The sequence below is a fragment of the Mirounga angustirostris genome, unplaced genomic scaffold (genome assembly GCF_029215605.1).
Source record: "Mirounga angustirostris isolate CCGP_5_RB_7025 unplaced genomic scaffold, mMirAng1.0.hap1 SCAF_3, whole genome shotgun sequence".
NCBI classification, from domain to species: domain Eukaryota; kingdom Metazoa; phylum Chordata; class Mammalia; order Carnivora; family Phocidae; genus Mirounga; species Mirounga angustirostris.
The window spans coordinates 167,328,100-167,350,850 of NW_026991711.1; the positions used below are offsets into that span (position 1 = coordinate 167,328,100).

Sequence of the window (22,751 nt, forward strand, 5' to 3'; positions counted from 1 at the left end):
TGACATTTTAACTAATGGGTAGAGATTGTCTCTCTTAAACAAGGGAAGAAAACCTGATATGGTAACTGCTTTTTTTTTTTTTTTTATCACACAGATTTAATTTGAGGCATGGGAATTTAATCTGAGGGGCTAAGTTTTCTATGTGCTTAAACTAAAAAATAGGGTAAGCAAATAACTTGACACACAAGTAAATTTCAAGGATAATAGTTTTGTTTCCTGTATCTTTTAAATATAATTCATGATTCCTTCATTTTGTCTTTGTCTTAAACATTCTATCTCTAGAGTTATATTCACTCATCTTAATTTTTTGTTCTGATGTATTCTTCCTTAAATATTTTATTATTTTTATTTATTAGATATTATTTATTTATTATTATTTTATTAACCATTATTTGCATGTACATATGAGTAAGAAAGATAGTTAATATAAAAACCAAATAACAGCCATAAACCTGCTAGGTAAAAGAGTGTGATATTGTCTCTTTCTGATAAAGGCTCCCAGGAGAAAACAATCCTAGCAGAGGCTCTACCATGTTGAGCTTCGGCTTCTTGAAGAATTTAAAAGCCCTCCTTGGGAAGTCCCTGAGCAAGAATGGGTCTTGGAACATAGGGGGCTAACCACAGATGGTTACTACACTGAACTAAAGTATGGCCCAAATACTGGATCTCCAGCAGGAATATAGTCAGAAGGAGTGGGCTGCTCTATGTTTTCTCCTAAGAGTACTAGGGCCTGCCTCCAACCCTCAGGAGTAAGGCAAAGCAGAATATATCTGGGGATGAAGTAAATACTTGGATCAGGTGCAGGAATGAAGGGGAAAGAGCCAGGACTTCATCAGTACATGGTCAAGGCAGACATGCACAGATCAGAATCTGGGGCTCACCCAAGCATTTGACCCTCTGGTAAAAAGAAGATACAATGCCAGAAGGGATCTTGGTGATGACAGCCACTATTCTGGCACTATTCTGTGTGATCTGCTTGTCCTCTAAGTCTGCTATATAATCCATTCCTGAAAATTCCTTTGCCCCTACTGTCTTTCTGTTACTGAGTTTGTGTCCTTGATATAGTAAAGCATGTTTTCCAGTGGTTTCTTAAGCAAGTTTGGGTAAAAAATTCTTGGTAAAGAAATAATTTTTCTTGGGGCACCTGGTGGCTCAGTCGGTTAAGCATCCAACTCTTGGTTTCGGCTCAGGTCATGATCTCCCAGTCGTGGGATGGAGCCCCACGTTGGGCTATGCGCATAGTGCTGAGTCTGCTTCAGATTCTTTCTCCCTCTCCCTCCACTCCTCCCCACTTGCGTGCGCTCTCTCTCTCTCAAATAAATAAAATCTTTAAAAAAAAAATTTTTTTTCTTAAAAATTTTGAAGGCATTGATCCACAGTCACCATGTAGTGTTGCTATTGGAAAAGACTAAATCCATTTATTTTCTCTCTCTGGTATCTTATTTCTCTCTCTTCACAGTGCTTCACTATTTCATTATTAGGGTCTTGGTTTGAATAGTTTTTATCCATTGTGTATATATATTCAGTGTGCCCTTTTATAGTGAAAACTCAGGTCTTCGATTCTGGGCAATTTCTTTATTTGGTTGAAGATTTTTTTTTTCCTAGGATCCTTGTGATCTAGATGTTATACCAATAGGATTGTTTCTCTGATTTTCTCATCTTTTCTCTACTGCTTTCTCTTTGTCTTTTTGGTCTGCTTTCTGGGAGATTTCTTCAGTTTCATGTTCCAGCCCATTTGTTGAATGTTTTATTTCTGCTGTCATGTTTCCAAGAGTTCCTTTTGTTCTCTGAATAGTCCTTTTGTATTTTAATAGCATCCTGTTTATGTTTCACAAAGGCAATATTTTCTGTCATCTCTGAGAATATTAATTAGGTTTTAAGTTTTCTTCTCCCCACATAGATTTTCCTCTGTATAAGCTTTTTGCCCTTCAATTTGTTTTGGTCTCCATCTTTCAAATTAGAAGCTTTCTTCAGATGTTTTATAATCTGTGCTTGTCTGCTCAAGTTTAAAGTAGGGGACCAAAAAACTGTATCAGAAGCTCTGGATGTGTTTGGGGCCTAATAACTATGAGTTGTGAACTTCATGTAGGGTAATTATGGCCTTCCCAATGTCAGTATCTTTTAAGTCTTTATTTAGCCCCTTGTCATTGATTAGGTTCCTCAGGGAAGGCTTTACTGATTCCCTTGCTTATACGGTAAAGGCCTGGGAGCTAAGAGAGAGAAGACTGGAGGTTAATAACCCCACCTTCAGCAGTATCTGTTGTAGGCAGTCAGGAGACCTGCTCTCCAGAAATTAATTCTCCATTTTTCTGTCAGCGTGGGGTAGATTATTCCTCCACAGGGAGTGTGGGGAGGGGATCCAGTTGCTTCTCAAAGAGCCTTCAACCAGCCTTCCTTATTTTCAGCCTTTCCCTTTACTCCACCTTCCAGGGTAACTTAGATCCTGAGCCTCTTAAGGATTTTATGGTTCAAATCAGGCTTTCCCTGCCTCTACCACATGAGTTGGCCTTCTGAGGTCTTCCAAGTTCATTACCATTCATCCTTCTTCTTTCCAGCCTCCAAAACTCTTACTATTATCTCTTTTCCCATTCTTTGCTCATGTGATTGTGCCTGTAAAAACAAAATCAATTTTACAAAGTTTAATTGAAGATTCAGGAAGGAACAAAATAATATACACATGTCTAAGTTGTCATCTTTATCAGGTAGTCCTCTAGCATTTACCTTTAAAAGCAGAATGACATGATGTTTGAGTTTTAGAAAAGCTAGTTTTCTGTTCCCATTTGTGTAGTTTTTGTTCTTTTTATGCCTAATTACAGAGTTTATTCACTTGCTCATCCAAGTCCTTAACACATACCTTATGGATTTTTGTCATAATTTCCTTTCATAATTCTGATACCTGGTATTTTTTTGTTGTCAGTATTTAATAAAAGAAAAATATAATAAAATTGTCAAATCCAAGATTGTAGTGATTTGAATAATGAACAGAAAAAAATTCAGCCCAACTAGTAAAGGAAGAAAACCAATCTAAAACAAAAATGAGATGCCTCATTTTACTTTTGGAATTTACAGGGGTTTTTTGTTTTTGTTTTTGTTTTTTAAGTGCCGGGCTTGAACTCTCAACCCCGAGATCAAGACCTGAGCTGAGATGAGTCAGATGCTTAACCGACTGAGCCACCTAGGCACCCCTACAGAGATTTTTCTTTTTTAAGTGGAAAGGAAAAAAACAGTATCGGTTTTGACTATGAGAATGTAAATTTTTATGGATTTAACTAAAGAGTTAGGTAAAAGGATGATCATTGCCTCTTCCTTGCAGTAGGCAAATTTGAAAACCTAAATATCCAATAATAAGGAATTTATTACACAAAGTGTAATTTTTATTGTGCAGCCATTAAAACCACTAAAGAAAATCATTAATGGTATGGAAAGATATTTATAATGGATTGAAAAGATAAATTAGATTCCATGATAGTGTGTTATAAAAATTGAGCGCATACATGGACCTTTAAAATCACCTAGATCTTGGGCGCCTGGGTGGCTCAGTCATTAGGCGGCTGCCTTCAGCTCAGGTCATGACCCCAGGGTCCTGGGATTGAGCCCCGCATCGGGCTCCCTGCTCGGCGGGAAGCCTGCTTCTCCCTCTCCCACTCCCCCTGCTTGTGTTCCCTCTCTCGCTGTGTCTCTGTCAAATAAATAAATAAAATCTTAAAAAAAAAAAAAAATCACCTAGATCTACAGCAAAAATATTAACAGCGATTAGCTCTGAGTGGTAGGAACATAAGGGATTTTTATCTTATTTTGTATATCTGTATTGTTTATAAAGTTATAATGAGAGGAGCTGTTCTGTAGAATGATCAGGGTACAGAAGGGATTAACTAACTCATTGAGTTAGCTTGTTACATTTATTCTATAAAATAGAGAAGAGGATGTAATAATTGCTTCAAGTATTGGAAGAGTTTTTGTATGGAACTAAGAGGAGATACTTTGAATAACTTAAGGTTGTGGTTCTCAAACTTCAGTGTAGGGGAAAGTGTCCTTAGGTCCACCAAGAGAGTCTAACTTTATAAACAGGCACCCGTGTAACTACCAGAGTTAGTCCATGGATCACATTTTGAGAACCAGGTAAAACCAAGCAAGATTTATAGTGGCCAGAGAGAAAATGAGTAATAAGAAGGGACTTCCTAACTGCCCAAAGATGGATGCTCATAGTTTTAACCTCTACTTTCAGTAGGGATCTTCCCTGCCCAAGCATCACAGGCAGATGTTTAACTGCCTGCTGAACAAATTCAGGTATCAGATCAATTCTACCGCCCCAACCACCCAAAAACTTCTCTTACTTGTGTTCTCTGTTTCAGTTGATGGCATAGTTTTACTAATTCTTACCCAAACATGAAATAGGTGGGTCATCCTGACCTGAATTCATTAAAATTGCCATCCTGAATTCCTCTCTCACCTCCTTCAAGTAGTCATTTATAAAGCTCTTTCTAGTCTGCCTCCTGAATTTTCCTTAAATCACTTCTCTCATTCTCCCTACCACAACCAGTGCTTTGCTTCTGGCTTTATCATCTCACCTTAACTACTATATAAGTTTTCTCAGTCTCCTCCCCTCCATGTTGTTCTTTCTCTGAAATAAATGTTTTTCATACTGCCACTGAAGTGATCTAAAATGCAAACCTCACCATGTTAATATTCCAGAGTTCAAAAGCCCTTCAATGCCTTTCCCAGTCTCCTCAGGATAAAGTGCAACTTCTTTAATGTGACATGGGTATGGCTTTTCATGACTAGCTCATTTAGCCTCTGCCTACTTACGCTACAATTTTATCTCGTCCCAGTTCCTACATTCTTACAGTAACATGCTTACATGGTCCAGTGGTACTGACTGTTAATTTATACCTCCTTCCCTAAAATTCTGTGCCTCTCCCCTGGGAGTCAAAATATGCCTAATTTGTAATCTTTGTTTCAAATTCGCATTCTTCCTTCCCCTCCTTTTTAGGTGAGGTTGGGTAGCTTTCCTAAGTGTGTATTTTTCTCTTGGCAAGCCTCATTACTTCACTGGATTACATTTATTTGTATTCTCTTCCCCATGCCTTCCCACATGTACCCCAATAATTTCCTTAATGTTTGTAGTTTCAGTTCTGACATTGCTCCTAGCACATGGGTCCCCAATCAGTGTTTACCGAATCAGCAGAAAATATTGAACCCCTGAATGTGTTCAAGCATTGGAACAATAAATACCGTCTGATAGACATATATGACATAAGAGCCCTTTGGACCTGGATATTGATTCATTAAAATTGCCTTCTTTGTGCCCAGGAGAAAATTAGTATCTCTTATACTCCCTTAACTCTGTTCTTTTATTCCTTTAAGAAGAAAATAAATGCTTAAAACACCAACTATTATATCAGTTTGGGGGGGTAGAAATTTTCAGTTTATAATACATATTAATACTTTCTCACTAATAAAAGGCATACTTGTAATTAGTTTAAAAGAGAAAACTATGCTTTATATTTTAAGATGTATGTTTGTTCTAGACTTAGCTAAGTTTTGCCTAAGTTTGAGAGCAGTTATATTTTAGAATATTGCTTATTTAACACATAATATTCTGAAGACCTTTATATTTCTTCAAAGCTAGCATATCTCTTGACCTTGGGTAAGTTACTTAATCTCTTGAGTGCTTGATATTTCTGTCTCTAAAATGGAGATGATCCTTATTATCCAGTCTTGATTTCTTCGAAGAGCAAAATGAGAAACTGGACATGAAAGCAGGTAGGAAAATGTAAAGCATCATACAGTTAAAGTGTATTTAGTATTCAGAGGAAGTCTGTGTTACAAATTTTGATATTACATTAAAATAGTTCTTTGTTGTGTGGAAGGATTTGAAAGGGGACATTTATAGTTTTTTTTTTAAGAATATTAAATGTAATCATTAGTTTCTTTCACACCAATGAAATACTTGTCTGGCAGAAAAGTCATCTTTTTCCTGCTAAAAAGTTGCTTCATATTGAACATGACTACTCTCAAGGAGGTATCTGTGATGGTAATTTTTTTCCATGTTCAACACCTTAGGTATCTATGCCAGCAGCTCATGCAACATCATCTGCTCCCACCGTAACTTTAGTACAGCTGCCCAATGGGCAGACAGTTCAAGTCCATGGCGTTATTCAGGCGGCCCAGCCATCAGTTATTCAGTCTCCACAAGTCCAGACAGTTCAGGTATGTGTATAAAAAGTTCTGCATCTACTTTCATAACTGTCGTTTATAGCCATATCTCTCTCCTTTCATTAGTTATGGAAATAGGAACATACCTAGTTGAGAGTTTATTTTACTTTACAGTAAAGGAATATGCTGCGTCTGTATAGTCACCTTATGTGTAGGAACATATATACACAAGAACAGACATAAGAAAAAGACTTTTTCTTAAGCTACAGAAGAAAAAGAATTGATTGTGGAAAATCATTAAGTACATGGGATAAGGTGGAAATGTTTGGGAAAGACTAAGGCTGATATACCTTAGTTCAGGAAAATTGAGATACAAAAATAACTCTATTTTCTAAACATGGAATTGGAAAAAATAAGCCCTTGTCAAAATTAATAACCTTACCCAAGATATTAACTTGAATTTAGAGATCATAGAAAGCACTGTAAAACCAGCTATGTCTAGGAGTATAAGTTAGAGTAGATAACTTTGAAATAATGATATATTCAGGGATTACACTGCGCATGTTATCTAATTCTTTGGAGAGATTGTTCCTTTGGATTGAATCCAGAGGGAATAAAGGCACGTAGAGCTCTGAATAAAGGTGACTACTCTATTGAACTGTAGGGAACCTAGAGCAGTAGACATCTTTACAGTGAGCATATTGAAAGAAAAAAAAGACTTGAACGTTCATTCAAGTAGGCCATAACCCCAGCCTCCCATTTCATATTTTTTGCTTCACAGTCTTCCTGTAAGGACTTAAAAAGACTTTTCTCCGGAACTCAGGTGAGTCCTAGGTCCTAGATTTGGAAAGAACTATTTTTAGAAAGGAAGGTGAGAAATTATTCTTTATGTCGTTATCCTTCTATAAACATGCAATTTAAGGTTTGTGTAAAGATTTTAGAGATCTTCTAGGTCTAGGCCAAACTTATTACCTGCCCAGCCCTTAGTGTATTGCTTACATTCCCTGTGTATCTTTTCTCCTCTCCTCCAAATGGTGGTCCAGCATTACTTGAACACTTGAACTAAAGGAAGCCCTGTCTCCTGAGGTAACCAATTTATAAAGAGGGATAATTGCTGAACTGTTCTTTGCTGTGGTGAGCCAGAATATACCTTTCTAAAACTTCTACCTAGTGGTCCCAGTTCCATCCTCAGAAACTAAGCAAATTTGATTCCTTTTCTGTCAGACCACTTCCTCTCCCTCGTCTCCTGCACCCTTCCTACTTAAAAAAAAAAAGTCCAGACTAAACAAATGTCTGTTTTTCTTCAGCCATTTATTATACGGTGTAGCTTTGATTGCTCTTTACTATCCTTGCTATCATCCTGTGGATGAGAGCTGTTGTGTTTTCCTTGAGTATGGTAGCCAGACTGATATTTGTAGAGGGGAGAAGTGCTTCCTTTGCCCTGGAAGTGTTCTATTAATGTCCTCAAAGGGCATATTTGACTTAGTCAGCCATATTATACTATTGAGTCCTTGAGCCACTGTTACCCACCTTTACTTCATTCTGTCCTTCTACTTTTGGTTTGCTTGGACACTTAAGTGGAAGAAAAAGAAAAGAATGTTTTCATGTAAAAATATCAATGTGTATGAATTTCCATATTGAAAGATACTGGGAGTGGAATTTGTTACCAGGATGGAGACAGTGTTTTCCCGCTGAAAACTGAACTATTTGACATTTCTGTGGAATCACACTGACTGACCAGTAGTCTTCTATCCTTTGCCTCAGTTTTTATTTCATTGAGTGCTACCTAACTATTTTCCATACTATGCCATTACTAATTCCCCACTCATTTTCTTCTTGGTAATAGTGGAAAGAACCTGACCTGCTAGTCAGGAGACCTAGATTCCAGATCTTACATTAATCCTTACTTTCTCTTTTTCACTTAGAGTAGGAGGATAACACACCAAAATTATCAAAACTTGTTATATAAATAACACACCAAAATTATTAAAACTTGTTAAGATTATAGTTTTTGGTCATAATATGTGATATTTAATTGTTGATTATATTTTTAATTTTAATCTCTATTTTGTGACAATAATAATTTGGACCTGGGGGTTGTATGGCTATTAACTTTCTAGAAATATTTATTCATCTTTTCAAGAGTACATTTTTCATCAAGGTGAGCTTATATTTATAACTGAAAGCCTGAATTCTCCAAATACACACAATTTTTTTTTTTTACTTTATTTTTTTCTGTAAAGGGCCTAAACCGTGAAGAATATATTAAACTTCAAGTGTTATTTCACCTGCTTAACAGGGATGAGTATATTAGTAACTAGGAAGTAGTTTACATCAGAAGAGATATTTAAACAAGGAGATAAATGGTCCTGCAAACTTCTAGATGGGAAAATATGAGTATTCTAGAGCATCATTTTCAAAAGAAACAAGACACTTTTCTCTTGATGTGAGAATAAGATATTAGGACCTGTGTTTCTGTTTTTTAATCCAAGAATATTAGAAATTACGCTGTACTAATATTTCATATATGGCTTGACATTAGTGCCCTAACTTTTTCCTTATGTATATCAAGTTTCATAGATTATATGAGAATCCCCACAAAAATAGTGGGAGTTACACGAATGTATAGAAGTTAACAGTGGCATCTTCACTTTTCATTTGTTAGCTTTAAGTGCATTTTTAATATAGTGCAGTTTAAACGTGTCAGGATTTATGGATTATGTTACCTTAAATTATTTAACATTCATTCCTTCAACGAATTTTTATTGATCACATGCTATGTGCCAGTCACTGTTCTAGGTGCTATGAAAGACAGCAGTGAACAAATAATACTTCTCTATTCTCATGAAGATCACATTTGAGCGAAGAGAGACAATGAAAAAATAAAATATGTCAGGTGAGGATAAGTGCTGGGAAAGATGATGAAAGCAGGGGAAAGGGATAGAGAATGTGGAGGGAAGGGTGTTCTGTTTTATGTAGGGTGGTCAGGGAACACAGTGAGCAGAAACCAGAAGACAGTGCAGGAGGTTGAGCCATGCAAATAGTTAAAGCAAGTCCTGCTTCATATATCAAGGTATAGTAAAAAGATGTGGCTCAAATAGAATGAGCAAGAGGGAAAGAGCAAGTTGGATGAAACGTTTGATAGAATCTTTACAATACTTTGTAATATGATGGGAACAATAATAAAAACCTTTTGTGCAAAATAGGGATTCAGTGGTTATTATGCAGCAAAGTATTTAAGAGTTGTCTAACATAAGGCTGAGTTACTTGTTTGTGTTTTACATGAAACAAGTGTTCCAAAGTTTCTGGTCTTTTTAATGATGGTAAGCAAGGATTTGCAAGGGATATATTACCTAACAGATATTTTTGAAAAAAGAAATCCCTTTCAACTATCCTGGGAGAAAGTGACATTTTAACAATGCAAGAGAGTAACTGCTTTTTGAAAAAAAGTTGTGCTGTGGAGAGAGCATTTTGAAAGAAGTTCAAAAATGTTTTCATACTTTTTTTTTAACTGCAAGCAATATAAATTTGTCAGTTCAAAATCAAATATATATACTTTTAAAACCCTGGAAATAGAATTCTTTAAACTATTCATAAGTCTTCTAGAGTTTCAGTAGGTTTTGAACCTACTGGTTAAAATACAAAACTGTAACACCTATTATTATTAGCATACAATAACTGAGAGCCAGGGAGATGAAAATCTCATCAAAAGTTTGTATAATTGGTAGATGAAAATGAAAAGTGATTTTGTATTTAGTAAGCCCAGTCAAAAATGCACTTACTTTTATATCTACTGCCCATGAGTTCCCTTTTTCAACAATAGCAAATACTAAATCAGATTTTCAAAAGCCTAAGCTTAGAATCAGATTTTTGAGTCACTGTTATAAAATATTAAATGACTTTTTAATGAAGCATATTAAATCACATCATTCTCACTCTGTAAAAAATGAAATGATTTATGTTTAAGAAATTTACAAATACAATTTAATATTTACACTTATATTATCTCTTTAAATAATAAAAACAACACTTAAAGTTTACAGAGGAAATAAATATGCTTATGTAAAATTTTCCTGTTTATAAGGAAGATCTGCAGGTGAAAAGAGTTTGGAAATCATTATTCTAGACGTTTATTAATGTCCTGATTCACAGAGTAAATAACTGTACCTAAACCATAAGTCCGAACTCTGCACAGTTACTTGTAAGTTTCATAGAGACCGTGTATGATTTGAGAAAGCGTCTAATTTGGTTTTAGTCATGGTGTTTTTAATTTTGAAATTTCAAATAACTTCAAAATGGGAAGATTGTCCTCCTTACAAACTTACAAACAGGAGGTATGGGTTTTTAAGAAACTAAAAGAACGTTGAGAAATACAGATCTAAAACTTTACATCTGGAAGTGATGGTTTGGCTTTTGAAAATGTCTCAACCACTAAGTGGCCAAGGTTAAAGACCTATTTAAGGAGCTGAGGAGAGGGTTAATGAGAGAGGTGACAGGAGATAAGGACCAGAGGAAGGGTCTGTACCACTGGAATGTGGTGGTAGTCTGTGATACCTGTGATTGGAATATCATTTTTATATGGTTATTTTTAATAACTGTTAAGTATATGTTAAACTGTAATTAATAGTTGTTATTTATAAAAAGGATTTTTGACATGATTTTTATTAGTCTCGTCTCAGAAATGTGGATCCAGTGTGTGCTTTGGATTTCGTTTTTGTTTTTGTTTGTTTTGTTAGGCAGTCCATAGGAAGTGGCTTCATAGCTCATGAGTTCTCCCTGGATAATATTCCCAAAGAGGAAATGTTAACATTCGTTATGTGTTATTGAATAATTCTGAATTCCCTTTAAATTGCAATAGTTGTAATCACTACATAGTGACAAGTTAATTCCTTCTGTCTGAAATCACAAAATCTTTTAGATCAGAGGAAAGAATGCTTTTTTTCCTACTAAAAGCAATAGATCTACTGAGTTTGGAAAAAGAAAAAAAATCAAAGGCCATATATTAGAAAGCCACTTTAATTTATTTCATTTCAAAACTGCCCTGTGGGTAGTTCATATAGAACGTTTTTAAATTATTATTTTAATTACTTTCAACTTGGGAGAGTATGCCTAAGTCACTCTCTGCCCTTAAAAAAAGGTTGTAAGGATGAGGGTCATGCAAAGAAGGCAAAGAACAGCAGAGGAACTGAGGTTCTGAGAAGTACTATGAAGGTAAACCCTTGTCACAGTACTGTCCACTTTGAGTTCAGTCTTGTTATCCCTTGAAATTCTGACTCTCTGCTAAGGTCTTTTCATAGCTCCTCATCTGCTGTACATCAGAGTTTCTGTGCAGAGACTTCGCTGAGCGGGCCGGTTACAGCAGCTAAAAATTAGTGGCAATTGTCCTCTGTGTTCCTTCGGCAGTAGCTGTAACATTACTACTCTGCACAGAATCACAGACTAAATTCAGCCTTGCACGTCTTTTCATCTGTCTTTTCTGGATTCTTTAAGTGTTGCCTGTTAATGTATAGGTCTCTAAGAGTATTGTTCTTATACTTTAAAGTGTTTGGGTGAGGCACGTTATTTTATTGTAGGTGTATTTTGTGAAGCATGACTAGATTTACCTAATTTCATTTTAGAGTGAGAGCCTATTACAACGTGCCCTGTCAAAATGAGTCCCTACTCTCCAGAACCCATAGGCTCAGACTACATAGAGTCCCTATGGGATTCTTCAAGTTCCTCTGAATATGTTTTTTCTTGTTGCCATTGCCCTGAATTTTGACATGGAGCTGAACCACACATACTCTTTTGCCTTCCTTAAATCTAATTCTCACTCTGACAGCATCATGCACATCTAGTTCAGGAAAGAGCAGAAGGCTCCCGCTGATTAGACTAGAGAAGCTTGGTGGTATAAATTTGACAGGCAGGCTTGCCCAAGTGAGTGAACTTCTAGTCTAAAAATGGTCTAAAAATACCTCTGGTTGCTGCTTCTGACAAAACTGGTTTGAGATTGGAACCAACAGGATTTTGATGCTGGTAAGGATGTCTAAAACTAAGATGCCAATTATTGACAGTGGTGCCACTACTTCCTAGCTTTGTGACTTGGGTGAGTTACTTAACCTCTTTGTGCCTTAGTTTTTCCATCGACAAAACGGATATAATAACGATACTTGTCTATTACCTGATATTACTGTATTCGTATTAAGTAATGTAATATGTGTATATGCTTTAGCATAATACGCGGCACATAGTAAGTTCTCAGTAAATGCTAGTTGCTATTATTATTATTATCCCATGTAAAATCTTTGTTCAGCTTATCTTTATTATTTTTCAGTCCAGGGATACTTTTCCAGAAATGCACAGTTCTTTACCTTGAGCTTTTGCTTAATAAAAATTGTGGAATGCCAACTTTGAAAGTCTATGTGTAGACTAACTTGCTAGAAACAGCCATCTGGAACATGGTGGAGGATCACCAATCTTATTTTTCAGTTGTAAATACATTCATAAGTGTTTAACAGTAAAAGAAAATATTTGTATAGTCACTATGTAGACTTATGACCAAATATTTGCTCATTTATTCTTCCTTCATGTCAGAAACGTTATTTACTTGGTAGTTGTGTTAACAGTTGTAAGAAAACAACTGACAGTAATATTGATGCATTCAAGATTGGTTACATGAAGTCCTGAAAGAGGTAAAACTGAATTTGGATATCACGAAAGTTTGGTTTTGACAAAAAAAAAATTAGGCCCTCTGACTTCTCTATAGGATAAGTAAAAGGGAAAGGAATATGATTGGTGTGGTTGTCTCCCATAAAAATTGACTTTTTTCTACTGAAGCATGTATAAGATGTATATATGTCCTTTTATATTTCACTTTTTCTTAAAATTCATAAAAATTTTATGGAAACCAAACTCGATTATCAAGATAAAGTTCTTCTTTATTTTCAGATTTCAACTATTGCAGAAAGTGAAGATTCACAGGAGTCAGTGGATAGTGTAACTGATTCCCAAAAACGAAGAGAAATTCTTTCAAGGAGGCCTTCCTACAGGTATGGGATTTAATAGTTAAAAGAATTTAGAATCGAAGATGTCAGGAAGCCTTAGGTAGTTGCAGGTGAAAAGATGTCAGAAGACCAATTAGGTGCTCAATTCAAGACCACAGAAATTACTTCTCTTCATCTTGAGGTACTTCTCTCTCTTAAGTTGAAGTTTATTGTACAGAAAAAGAGAACTTTTTTACTCTGAATAGTCCTGGATCAACAGTGATTTTTTTTTTCCTGCTTCTGTTTTTGTAGACTGTGCCAGCTGCTGGTTTTCTGTTAAAAAGTTTGGAATATATTTCATTAAGTTATAGCATTTCTAGTTATTTGTCAGTTCTGACACTATACTATTTACCTACTTAATAGCACATTTGCAAACCATTTCTCATGCCATGGTACTTAGTAGATAACTATTTATTAATTTAATATTTGTTTCAGGGTGATGCTGATATCCCCTAATTTTAGGGGCACCTTACTATAGTTTTTGTGTTCCAACTGTAGAGATTGCCTAGTCCATGACTTGTCTCCAAGATGTACCAAAACCATTTTTTTATATGTAGAAATTGGCTCCATGCTAAATATCTCCAGGAAGAGCAATTCCATAAAAACCATAAGCTTACTTCAAAGTTCAATAAATTTCTGTTATTAGCCTAAGTTGTTTTTATTTTTCAAAGGGATGGTTAAAATTTTTTTTCCACTTGGCTACTAAGCTAGCCCTTTTCTCTTTTCTCACAATTAAATGAAGGATCCTAAATGAATATCAATAAACTGATTTTGAGGTCTTAAGAAATTTTGTTACCAAGTATGTGTTGTATGCATTTATGCTCATAATCTCTCTCTTTTTTTTAATATAGCTAGTTTTAGATTTGAACTTTGAAATATATCTCATGTTTTTAACACTTTCGATCCTGGAGCAAATCCATCCAGGTGTTAACAAGCCACAAGGCTTCTCTGTATATAAATTCCCGGCAAATAGTTCTAAATAAATTCTGTAAATTCTAGTTGTAGACTTTATAAAATAAGAGCTTTAGGGCGCCTGGGTGGCTCAGTTGGTAAAGTGTCCGACTCTTGATTTCATCTCAGGTCATGATCTTGGGTTCGAGAAATCAAGCCCCGTGTCAGGCTCCGTGCTCAGTGTGGAGTCGGCTTGAGATGCTCTCTCTCCCTTCCCTCTTTCCCTTCACTCATGCTCTTTTTCTCTCTAAGTCTTAAAACATAAAGTAAAATAAGAGCTTCATGCTGAAAAAGATCTTTTATTATAACCTATATCCTAGCAAAGATCATTTAAATAGTAACACCTTAATTCATAATCAGATTAGAAGATGCCTGACACCACACATATGTAGAGAGTTACATTCATGGAAGATAATATATCTTCCCTTAAAATCATTATGTATCATTATTTTGTTTTAGGCTTATAAATTCTTGAAACCTAGCTCTTATGTCTTGACTATAATAAGATCTTTAACAGAATCCTTACAATATGCTTGTAAGGTTGGAGAAATGGGGATTAATTGATACACCCAGCTTTATGGTGATTAAACTATACCCAAGAAAGTTCTTAAAGGACTCTCACTTGGTCTCCCCTGGCTTGGTATTTTACCAGCAGTTCAGCTGAAAAACATAGAAGCCATGCTTATCAGATTTGCAAGTGACAGAACTTTAAAGGTGAAGTGCCCTAATGGATGCGAGAATAAGTACTTTGAAAGATCAGAGCAGGGGCACCTGGGTGGCTCAGTCGTTAGGCGTCTGCCTTCGGCTCAGGTCATGATCCCAGGGTCCTGGGATTGAGCCCTGCATCGGGCTCCCTGCTCGGCGGGAAGCCTGCTTCTCCCTCTCCCACACCCCCACTTGTGTTCATGCTCTCGCTAACTCTCTCTCTCTGTCAAATAAATAAAATCTTTAAAAAAAAAAAACAAAGATCAGAGCAGCCAAGGGAAACACTTAGTTGTTGGTGATAATTATAAAATTTCTGAACTTGAGTTTAAAATAAAACCAGTTCTTTAAGTACAAGATTCTGGATTAAGAATTTGTTGTTGTTGTTGTTTTTAAGAATTAATTTTTAAAAGATAGTTATGTTCCTTAATTACCATTAAGTTATATACGTATATAGTTGCCAAAAAAGCCAGTATACCAAAGGCTACATTGGTTAAAACCTAGTGTCTAGATTAAGGGAAGGAATTAATCCCACTGCTCAGACAACATCTGGAATATTTTCTGTAAGAGAAAGTGAAATGTATCTCCAGGATACAAGAATGACCAACGTGGTCTGGAGCAACAATATTAGATACTAAAAAGAGAAGACAAGAAATGATCATTGGCTTCATGCAAAAGAGAAGATTTATTTGCAGGTCTAGAGTAGTAGCTTTTAAACTTTTATTTTTTACCGCAATCCACAATAAGAAACATCTTTACATTTTTCTCTATATAGATACAGTTGTCTATATTCATTTATATATATCTATATATATAGGTATATATACAGGTACACACATATATATAGGCGTCTAAGCAAAATATACAGCAGTATTCACCCTTATTGTGTGACGTTTAGCTGTTTTTTATTTGTTTTACATTGGTTGCAACATACATAACGCTTTTATGGCAAACATATGGGTTGTGACCTAACTTTGAATAACGTCGTGCTGAGGACCAGTACTATTCAAAATGTGGTCCAGAGACCACACTGGCAAATCAGAATCTGGTTAGAAGTGCAAGTTCTCAGGCCCCTACCCCATACCTAATGAATTAGAATCTGTGGGGTGGGGAGCCAGGATCTCTTTTAACATGTTCTTCAAGTGCTTTTCAATGCTAAAGTTTGAAATGATGCTCTAGAGCAGTGATGCCCAGAGTTGATCTTTTTTTTTTTTTTTTTAAGATTTATTTATTTACTTACTTGAGAGAGAGTGAACGCATGAGGGAAGGGGCAGAGAAAGAGAATCTTCAAGCAGACTCCCCACTGAATGCAGGGCCCCATGCAGGCCTCCATCCCAAGACCCATGAGATCTAACCCATGAGATCACAACCTGAGCCAAAACCAAGAGTCAGACATTCAACCGACTGAGCCACCCAGGCGCCCGCCAGAGTTGATCTTTTGACCAGTTGTCAGTCTATAAGCTGTTTAAAATAGTTGTATTTCTCATTCGAAAAGAGATAAGGGAGAAAAAATCATCCTTATGGTAAGAATAGGAGTTATTAAACTCCTATTGAAATGAAAACAAGCAGATGTGGAAAAGAAATGAGTAACAAGTCTGAGAAATGAGATATGCAATTAGGTGGAATTAAGAAAAACAACAACCAGTAAGTGGGATAAACTAGATATGAGTAGCTGATGAGAGAATTGGTAAACTGGAAGGGAACTAAGAAAGTAACTCAGAATAGAGAACAGAAATACGGAGAAAATGGGAAAGACAGGTGAAAAGTCATGGGGAATAGAGTGAGGTGCTCCAGTAGAAGAAGCACTTGTAGAATTTCCAGAGAGGAAATTGGGCCAAAAGAAATATTGAAAGAGATAATAGTAGAATATTTTCTACAATTCCAGTAAAGGTAATTACATGGGTAAATATAAAAGCAGTATTATAATACTTTGCTTTGAAACTCTTTTTTTCCTATGTGATTAGAAAGACAAATGCATAAAACAATAATTAATGAATTTGTTAATGAGCACACAGTGTATGAAAATGAAATTGTGACTATAGCAACATAAAGGGGCAGGGTTTGGGTAGACATTGAAGCTAAGTTATTAATTCATACTGGTTTGTTAGAAGTTTAAGATGTCAGAAATTACTTGGGTTGGGTTTTTTCCCCCTCTTCTGTGATTATGTTACTCATTTGAAGTATGGTCAGGTTCATTTTTTTTATTTGTATTCCATTTTAAGAATTTTTCCCCCATCTGTGTTGATATTATTTTTTCATATGTGAAACATGAACATGGTTCTTTAAAAAGTCAGAATTGTACAAAAAAATACACTCACAAGTGCCCCCCCCCCCAATTTTTCTATCTTTTTTTTGCTTCTTATCAATCCCAGTAGATTAAGTAATCTCATTAAACTCCATCTGGTATTATCCTTTCTGAGTTCATTCTTCAGTAGAAGAACAAATACATATATTTCACTTTCTTTCTTATAAAAAAGGTACCATGCTATACCCATTTTCTGGATGAACTGTAGTTTATTCAGCCATTCTCCTATGTAGAGGCATATAGATTGTTTCCCATATTTTGCAGTTACAAACAGTGCTACCATGAATAACCTTATGTATTTTTGTACTGTAGTGAGTATATCTTAAGGGTAAATTCCTGGAAGTAAGATTGCTCTGTAAACATAGTTTTGTTACCTGTCACCAAATTTATTCCATAAGGGTTGTGCCAATTTTATACTCAACAACAGTGAGAGTGTCTGTTTTCTCACAGCTTTGCTAACAGAATATACTGTTAAACTTTTTTTTTTTACTTTTTACCAATCTGAGAGTTGAGAAGTTTAAAATCAGGTTTTTGGTCTTTATTTAATTTTTTTTTTTTTTTTTGCCTAAATTTTTATGAGTTCTTTATATATTGAGGATATTGGCCCTTTATCTGTCATATATGTAAACCTTTTCTCCTAGTATTGTTGATCATCTTTTAACTTTGTTTTTGGTGTTCTTTGCCCTGCAAAAGGATTTTTTTTCTGTAGTCAGTGTTATTAATCTCTGCTTACACCTAGATTTCCAATCACAGCCTTCATTTTCATTCAGATTAAAGAGAAATTCATCCCTTTTTTTTTCTAGTCCCCGTATGATTTCATTTTGACATACAGATTTCTCATCCATGTATGGTTTATTCTTGTTCTTAAATTTTTAACTGCTGTCCTGGGACACCTGGGTGGCTCAATCAGTTGATTTCAACTCAGGTCATGATCTCAGGTTCGTGAGATTGAGCCCTGTGTGGGGCTCCACACTTAGCACCAAATCTGCTTGTCCCTCTCCCTCTGCTCCTTCCCCCTCCCACTCTCTCTCTCTCAAATAAATAAATAAATGAATACAATCTTTAAACTGCTGTCCTAAGCAGTAGCAGCTTTCTGCCCATTTTCTTTTCGTATTATATATATTTAGCCAATAAATGTTTTTCATTTTAATTAATATAGTTTTCTATTTTTCTAGGAAAATTCTGAATGACTTATCTTCAGATGCACCAGGAGTGCCAAGGATTGAAGAAGAGAAGTCTGAAGAGGAGACTTCAGCACCTGCCATCACCACTGTAACGGTGCCAACTCCGATTTACCAAACTAGCAGCGGACAGTATAGTGAGTAAAAGATATTTCTGCTTTGGAAAGTGAGATGAAAAACTAATGGCTGCATTCTCCTTAAAGGAATCCTAAAGTGCCAACCCTTTCCTCAGTCTTGGATGCCATTATTATATTTCCTTTACTGTTCAGTATGCAGAGTTCTGTAACAGAAGTATTTTCTTTTTCTTCAGGGTTTTTGATAGGATTGCTCAAGCATGTTAGCCCTTCAAGTGGTCCTTTGTTTTGTGCAAATGCCAGGAGTGTCTTGGAAATTTTTTGAACCACTGCTTGAAACTAGATTTTAGTCCTTGTGTAATATATGATGTTAATAAAGGAAATACTTTTTCAGATAAGATAACCATTTTTTGATTATGTTTAAAGACAAAAATGGTCTCACTATTCATCTATTATTTTATTAATTCATCTTCCCTTCTAAAAGTAGCATTTTAAAATCATATTTAATGTTTTGTGGTGGGGGTTGAGAGGCTTGGTTACAGTCTACCAGCACATTCAATTACTCTTTTTAATATAAAAGGTAATGTAGTGAATTTTGGTAACATAAACATAAGGACTGCTGAAATTGGTTCACAGAAAGCAAAGATTCTTTGTGCAAAATTATCAAAGCTTCCAGTTCTGTCATGTTTCTGTCTGACACTTAGGTCTCTCTTCTTATCTTTCACCCAAATCTGTTAACAAAGTCTTTCCAGTTCTGCTTTTGTTTGATCAGAGGCATTTGTGTGAATGGTATGTTTTTCTATCTGTTCCCAATACCTTTTGACTCCCGGAGTGCCTTTTACATAGATTTCTTCATTTTGATTTGCTCATTAAATCCAGTACTTCCCATTATGTAGTTTTTCCCCCTTTCCTCCTTATTACAAATTAAATGTACACATTGACACTCCCTTGTTGCATTAATTTTCTAATACCCTGGGGTGGTCTGTGTCAGGAATGTGTATAAAAGTTTGACTCCCAAGTTAATAGTTTTCACAGTATAGCTCAACCTTGGTTTACATAACTAACTTGCATTCTAACTGTATTAAAAACAGATTCCCAAGTACCAGACTTTTTAGTTCTCCCAAAGTTGAAACTTTTGAAAGTAAGCAGAAGGACAGCATTTTTGACTAAGCTTCTTGTCCATTCTGAACTTCCTGGAGTTCAGTCCCCTTTTTCCTTCTTGAGTTCTTTGTTGACAGAGATAAACAGGTATTATCTATGAACATGGATGTGTGTATTTTTAGCCTTATATCCAAATAATTGGAATTATTCCAGATGTGTGCATGCTAAGACATTGATACATGAACTTTACTTTTCCCCTGCCACAACAGAATCCTGAGGGATACAGCATACTCCTGTTAGTGACAGTGATTCACTTACTGCAGGGATTCTCACTTGCCGGAGAAAGCATGCTCTTTTGGGAATAGGCTTATCAGAATGTCAAATGGGGAAATGAAATTTAGAAATGTGTATGTTTAATTTGACACACCACTCTCTTCCAGCAACTGGAAATTGCTAGTTTTTAAAGGTTAATACTTTCATATTTTTAAAGTTTTATTACATTATCTTTATCCCTTATTTACACATAGAGCCTTGACAGAATTGATGTAACATGTTCTTGATTGTCATTAAGAATCAATAAAATGACTACTTCAATATATACAACATTATATATTTCTTAACTTATAATCCTTTTCATCTCTCCGCAGTAGTTAAAAGTTTGGTATATATCTATCCATTCTTTTTCATTCTGTTCATACATAAATATATTACCATATATTTTGATACAAGTGAGACCTACATTATTAGTATACCATGAACAAATGTATACATACAGATACATATTTCTTTAACAGCTATATTGTGTTTCACTATATAACTTTTATTTAAACATTCCCTCCCCCTTAAATATTCCCTCCCCGCCCACACACACACTGATCAACATTTAAGACATTTCTACTGTTTCAAACACTGTGACGTGAACATTCTTATATATGTAGTAGCGTCTCAATGGAATAGCATCCAAAGAGTGGAATTGTTGAATCAAAGAACATCCTGCCCAACTTCCTTTCCCAATGTCTGCACCAGTTTGTATTCCTTCCATAAGTTGTTTTTTTTTTAATTTCAAATTTTAAATGCTGTTAGTAGTTTTATCCATTACTTGGTTCACTGTTCCTGATAAAGTCTTATTTGAGAAATTCTGTTCTAAGGTAGAAACAATGTGTCTATCTTTTTAAACTTGAATTTTTTGTTTCACTAATTACAACTGTAACCCATGATGTTTTCCTCTTTACTTTCACTACTCAGAATCTCAGATTATTCTCTTCTTCCTCTAGATTTTCTGGTAGAATCTCTGTGGTAGAGACCCATCAGTTACTTGACTTCTAGCTTCCTCTTCTTGTTTTAATGCATTTAGTTTTATTGAAAGCCATCTCAGATCCTTCTGGAATAATCAAGTATATAAATATATATTATAGAGAAAAATACATCTGAAAGGATCGGACTTCCATTTTCAGAATACTTTCACATACATGATCTCATTTGATTTTTATAATTGTACTTAGTGGCTAGAACCAGGTATTTTTATTTTTATAGAAGAGATAACAAATTCAAATAACAGTTTAGTGGTAGAATCTGGACTAGAACCCAGGTGTCCTGATATCTAGTTTCCTACTTCTTTTCTCCCACCTTGAGTTTATTGTATATAGCCAAGAAGAAAGCTGTGTATGTTAAATGCAATGGAATTTGCTTATTAACTCTATATGAGAAATTGTGGTTTAATTCTGTTAATCTTCTGATTCCTTCAAGTTACCTGCAATATTAATCTCAAAATAGTTCTTACATATTCCTTTTTAATTGTCTAAGATAAGTAAAACTTATGGAAATGGCTAAAGTGAATGGATTGTATATACCAGTATCTTAATTTCCATAGGTGTCATTTGCTAAACCAAATCATACTTATTTACTGTTACTATTTCTTGATCAAACAGTAGATAATCAATTTTCCTTATATAGATGACTCGGGATATTAGTTGCCTAGAGCTGGCTAATAAATGATCTCAAATAATTCCCTTCTAACAGACAAAATAAAAGTAACCTGCGTAAATCACACATTTGTTGACTTAGTAAGTTAAAATCCATTATGCATTTTTATATGTAATATTGTGATTTTTAGTCCTCTTTCCAGAAAACTTTAAGAGGGAGAGTGTCTAGAGAGGCTCCAACCACCTATCTTGATGCTAGTATCTGAAGGATTGCTTTGTTCAAATAAAATAATAACCAACTTCTTTTCTTTCTATTAACTTTTTCCATGTACGGTAGCATAAAGGTGAATTCAATTTTTAATAAAGTGAAATATCTTTTAGTATGAACCAAAGGTGATTACTTCATAACAGATGAATGACAGTGTGGTTAATTAGTGAATAATTAAAGGATCCTGTGTGAGAATGCATGGATATGTAACTTAGAGTTTATGCATTGCTAGAGTTAGAGTTAGAGAACAGAATGCACTACTGAACCGGTTTTATTAATTATTCATTAAAACAACCATTTATTGGGTGCCTGTTACTGCCCATTTCTGTGCTAAGTACATGAAAGTAGAGAAGAAAAATCACATTTCCTACCTTCAAGAAATTTATTTGCTAGTGGAACAGCGAATATTAAACAAAATATTGCATAATTAAGGCTAGAATAAAGGAAGTATGGATCACAAAGTGGGACCTCTTCTGAACCAAACAACTTTGAAAGGAATTTAACATCTTCTCATTTATTCTTTTAAAAAATTGTTAATGGGTATTATTATAAATTATAATATGGTTCATAGAGTGCATTTGTATTATAGCAATTGGATGTGGGTTTCCTGAGCAGAAAGGTACTTGAGTATACCAAATCTTTCTTGGCAGTATTATTTGCTATAATAATTTCTCCTAGATTATGTCTTACACATTATTCTGCTTTGAATTTAGTGTGTTGTAAAAGTCTTATATGGTATTAATTAAACTGATAACAATAAAATCCATTGGGTTTTAGTTGCCATTACCCAGGGAGGAGCAATACAACTGGCTAACAATGGTACCGATGGGGTACAGGGCCTGCAAACATTAACCATGACCAATGCAGCTGCCACTCAGCCGGGTACTACCATCCTACAGTATGCACAGACCACTGATGGACAGCAGATCTTAGTGCCCAGCAACCAAGTCGTTGTTCAAGGTAAGAGAATTCAGAATTCACAGGTGTGGTAAATTCTTTGAAAGGTTAAAATTTTATAAACTCAGAAAAAGTAAGTATGATACTGTAAAACACTATGAAAATGTAGTTA

At 35.1% G+C, this 22,751-nt stretch overlaps 2 protein-coding genes across 12 annotated transcripts in view; one reads left to right on the forward strand and one right to left on the reverse strand.

Moving 5' to 3' along the window:
* CREB1 (cAMP responsive element binding protein 1) overlaps positions 1-22,751 on the forward strand; it is a 63,109-nt gene that overhangs the window by 18,571 nt on the left and 21,787 nt on the right. For 5 of the 10 annotated variants that reach the window (XR_010410277.1, XR_006789533.3, XM_064586984.1 and 2 more), the window contains exons 2-6: positions 6,064-6,210; positions 6,938-6,979; positions 13,084-13,184; positions 18,312-18,454; positions 22,460-22,642. Coding sequence is in view for 8 of the 10 variants with exons in the window: in XM_045868120.3 (XP_045724076.1) it covers positions 6,064-6,210; positions 6,938-6,979; positions 13,084-13,184; positions 18,312-18,454; positions 22,460-22,642 (616 nt within the window). In the remaining 2 variants the exon portion in view is untranslated. Of the gene's footprint in view, positions 1-6,063; positions 6,211-6,937; positions 6,980-8,311; positions 9,053-13,083; positions 13,185-18,311; positions 18,455-22,459; positions 22,643-22,751 lie in introns of those variants that run through there. The other 5 variants (XM_045868124.3, XM_064586986.1, XM_045868121.3 and 2 more) reach the window with 5 other exon arrangements.
* Positions 60-22,751, reverse strand: part of METTL21A (methyltransferase 21A, HSPA lysine) — a 61,530-nt gene continuing 38,838 nt past the window's right edge. For both annotated transcript variants that reach the window (XM_054506034.2, XM_045868113.3), the window contains one exon: positions 60-2,610. In XM_054506034.2, coding sequence (XP_054362009.1) covers positions 2,597-2,610 — 14 coding nt within the window. In that variant the 3' untranslated portion in view covers positions 60-2,596. The remainder of the gene's footprint in view (positions 2,611-22,751) is intronic.